The 3,794-nt window shown below is 49.1% G+C and overlaps 1 protein-coding gene across 1 annotated transcript; it reads right to left on the reverse strand.

Annotated features, from left to right (window-relative positions):
* Positions 1 to 1,430: 1,430 nt before the first annotated feature.
* Positions 1,431 to 3,271, reverse strand: LOC119283524. The gene is made up of 3 exons (XM_037563031.1): positions 3,246 to 3,271; positions 2,102 to 2,389; positions 1,431 to 2,019 (listed from the first exon to the last, which is right to left on the reverse strand). Exons 1-3 carry the CDS (start codon positions 3,269 to 3,271, stop codon positions 1,878 to 1,880), a joined length of 456 nt encoding a protein of 151 aa, XP_037418928.1. The 3' UTR covers positions 1,431 to 1,877.
* Between the last annotated feature and the right edge of the window lie 523 nt (positions 3,272 to 3,794).

A 3,794-nucleotide genomic window follows, 5' to 3' on the forward strand; every position in this document is an offset into this window, starting at 1 on the left:
CGCACGTATCTCGTTCTCAGGACACACCGCATGAGACATCCTACGAGTAAAACCAGCCCTCAAGTTTCCCCAAGGTGGCCCCGCAGTCTACTCAGTTCGGACCAACACTTAGAGAAGCACTGGCCTAGGAGGGGGGTTAAAATAAAGATGACCCTCGGGCTCGCTAAGACCAAAGGGAAGGTTATAGGTTGTTAGGCAAATGTAAAACAAAGGTTGGGCCTTGCCAGAGGAGTTTTATTCAAGGCGAACTGTCAGGGGGTTCCCATAACACCCAACCACGTAAGGAACGCAAAATCAAGGAACATAACACCGGTATGATGGAAACTAGGGCGACAAGAGTGGAACAAAACACCAGGCATAAGGCCGAGCCTTCCACCCTTTACCAAGTATATAGATGCATTAATTAAAATAAGAGATATTGTGATATCCCAATATATGCATGTTCCAACATGGAACAAACTTCAACTTCACCTGCAACTAGCAACGCTATAAGAGGGACTGAGCAAAAGCGGTAACTTAGCCAAACAACAGTTTGCTAGGAAGGTGGGTTAGCGGCTTGACATGGCAACATGGGAGGAATGATAAACAAGTGGTAGGTAGCGTGACATAGTGATCGAGCAAACAACTAGCAACGCAAAGATAGAAGTGATATCGAGGGTATGGTCATCTTGCCTAAGATCCCACAAGGAAGAAGGACGAGTCCATGAAGAAGACAACCCAACATAGTCGAACGAAACCGCACAACTCCAGAACGAAACTGAAGCTAACGAGAGAAGCAACCTGGAAAGAAGCAAGCGACATAGTATACAACCATCACATAAACATGGGATGATGCATAACCAAGTATGATGCATGTCCGGTTTAAATATGCATGGCATGGCAAAGTGCAACAAACAATACTACAAATTAAGTGGAGCTCAATATGCAATGAGTTGCATATCGACGAAACACCACATACTATTAGTTCTCTCTCGTCTATCTACAAATTTAGTTCTCTCTCGTCTATCTACCCAACAATATTAAATGTTGTTAAACATGGCAAGAGGTGAAGCATATGAAAACTACCTATCTAGGCAAGTTTAAATGAGGCCGGAACAACAAACAACAAATTCCAAATAAAAGACTCATAAGCATATTTTAGATTTGGTACTGTTTTGTCCTAAAGCATATTTTAATGTTCTTAAATAGGGAAATAAAGTGCACCATTATAAACTAGGCATTTTTTCACCTCATTTACATATAAAGTTTATTTAAAATGGAGCTGCGGTTATTAAGTTATGAAATAAATCATTTTAGCATTATTATTTGAGCAAATTTAAACAAGCAGCATTTTAAAAGTTTTAAACATAGATGAAAGTGGCATATTATGAAACTAGATAGAATCCTAAGCATTTTACATATATATGTCAATTTAAAATGATGCATGGTTGTTGAGTTTTTAAATGCATGAACAAAGAGGTTTTTTTTGTAAAATAGCAGCCTCTGGAAAATTAGAAAAATTCGTCCAGACCAGGAAAAAAACATAACGGGCCAAATTAGTGCTACAGGCCGAAAGAGGACATGGGTGCTGGGGCGCTCATCATTGGCCAATCCCGGGCGGTGGAGAAGAGGTAGCTGGGCCGGTTGCTGGGCTGCTCCTGGCTTGAGGCCCAGGGCGTGGTCGATGTGGCTGGCGGTCGAGAGAGTCAGCGAGGCAGGGTCGGTCAATGCGGCTGGACGAGGCAAGCGCTCCCTAATGCCTCGTCCTCTGCTCAACATGAAGCAGCGGCGGTGGCATGGGACTTGCAGCGGCGTGAAGCAGGGGAGCATCAGAGGGAATGGCGGGCCGCGGTGGATCCCTCGGGGATGGATCTGATCCGGCAGCTACGGGCAACGGGCTATGTCGGGAAGGCCATGGCGCCGCGAAGCTCGGGCCATGGGATGTTGGCGAGGTGGCCGTCCGGGAACGACGCGGGGGAAGGGGACACAGGGCTCGTGCAGGTGCTCCAGCGGCTTGATCCCGTCGGGTGCATCGGCGACCTGCAGACAGGTGGCCAAGGCGGGGAAGATTCAAGAGGAGTAGCGGGGAAAAGAGAGAATACATGGGGACCAACGTTGTGACCTGGTTGCGGGAGCGGTGAGGCGATGGGAGGAGCAGGAGGAGGTGCTCGGGCGGCTGGAGTGCCACTGGGGCTGGTCCTGGTGGTGCTCGACGACGCAAGGGCCGCGGTGGTGCTGCTGCTTGCGGTGGCGCGTGAGGAAGCAGAGGAGCTCGTGCGCGAGGCTGCAGGTGTGGGGGTCCTGGTGAAGCAGTCGCCGGCGACGGTGGAGGTGCTGACTTGCTGGAAGAGCAAGGTAAGGAGGAGGAGGCGCCAGGGAAGGAGAGGAGGCCGAAGGAATCGTCCAGTGGCTGGTGGCAACGGCGATTGGTTGGGCACAGAGAGAAAGGGGAAGGATTTGTTGGATCGGGGGTTTTGGCTGCTGGTAGGTGGAGATGGATCCCGAGGAGAAATGGCCGGCGGCGGCTCGATGGGAGAAACTAGGAACTAGGGTTTGGACTGTTATATATAGTAGGTGGCCAGAGTTAGGGGTATATGGTCCCTTTGAACGTAATCGGACGGACGGGAAAACATAGGCTAGGGAGTCCAATAAATAAAATGAAGATATTTTACGGATGTTTGGGGATGATCCGAATCCAACGGTGACGACTGTCCGTGTCAGGTTCGGGACGGCTTTCGGACGCGCACGCGAGGGGTCGATGCATGGTGCAAAGAGGGTTAGGCGGACGAGGTCAAGTGCGTTGTTTGGCTGAGAAGAGAGAAGCAGAGTGGCCAGGCGACGGTTTTCGGAGACCGAAAATATCTGACGTGTGACAGGCTATAGTGACGCTATATTTAAAGGTTGGGCTACCAAATGGACTCCGAATACGACAAAACTTGATAGGCGGTCTATCTACCCTAAAATAAAACCGCATGCCAACTTTCATCCCATTCCGAGAACATTTTTATGCCACTTTATAAATACTATTTCGGACGTGACGTGGGCGCGTGCGAGTGTGTCTTGGCTCAGAACGAACAACTGGGAGAATTGGGAAACCTGGATGGATGCAAGTTATGAAAACATGATGATGCAATGCACACGATGATATGGCAAGATGCAACACGCAAGCGAATGACATGGCAACAACGCGCATAACTGGAAGACACCTAGTGCAACGGTCTCGGGGCATTACAATGGAGATCGGTGGGTAAGATGCATGAGCAAACCGGCAGATGTTGAGAATGGAGGCCATGAAGCGGTGGCGGGGACCTTGCTAGGGTTTCGAGCGAGGGAGGGTGTGTGTGTGTGCGCGCGCACGCCTGAGGAGGTTTTGGTGTGTGTGTGTGTGTGTGTGTGTGTGTGTGTGTGTGTGTGTGTGTGTGTTTGTGGAGGTGGGGGTGTGTTTGAAGAAATGACGCGGGTACTGAAAATTTTACCACCCGGGAGTCAAACGCGGGAGTGAAATGCTGGGGCTATTGAATTTTTTTGATGATGGTGCATCGCACATGGTCCGGAGATAACAACTGTGTGTTTATGAAACAGAAAAACCCTCGAGGCGGGCAGATATTTTCGAGGGATGCAGGTAGGATTTAGAACAAGAAACATCACACACGGTCAAACACACAATAAGCGTGTGTTATCAAACAGAAAAAGCTGCAGGCGGGTAGATATTTTTGAGAGGGGAAGCGTCATGGAGCGCAATGCACACGGTTAGTTCGAGTGAACCATGTCATGAGTCATCCGACTTGTCTAATGTTCATATATTTGGAGAAAAA

The sequence above is a fragment of the Triticum dicoccoides genome, chromosome 4A, assembly GCF_002162155.2.
Source record: "Triticum dicoccoides isolate Atlit2015 ecotype Zavitan chromosome 4A, WEW_v2.0, whole genome shotgun sequence".
In the NCBI taxonomy this organism is placed as follows: domain Eukaryota; kingdom Viridiplantae; phylum Streptophyta; class Magnoliopsida; order Poales; family Poaceae; genus Triticum; species Triticum dicoccoides.

What these genes read in the sequence shown, in the direction of transcription:
- LOC119283524 (XM_037563031.1), bottom strand. Translation starts at nt 3,271, where the DNA reads ATGGCCTCCATTCTCAACATCTGCCG. An exon ending in TCCATTCTCAACATCTGCCG is followed by an intron (nt 2,390 to 3,245) that starts GTTTGCTCATGC and finishes CGTTGCCACCAG; the next exon opens with CCACTGGACGATTCCTTCGG. An exon ending in CTCACCGCTCCCGCAACCAG is followed by an intron (nt 2,020 to 2,101) that starts GTCACAACGTTG and finishes ACCTGTCTGCAG; the next exon opens with GTCGCCGATGCACCCGACGG.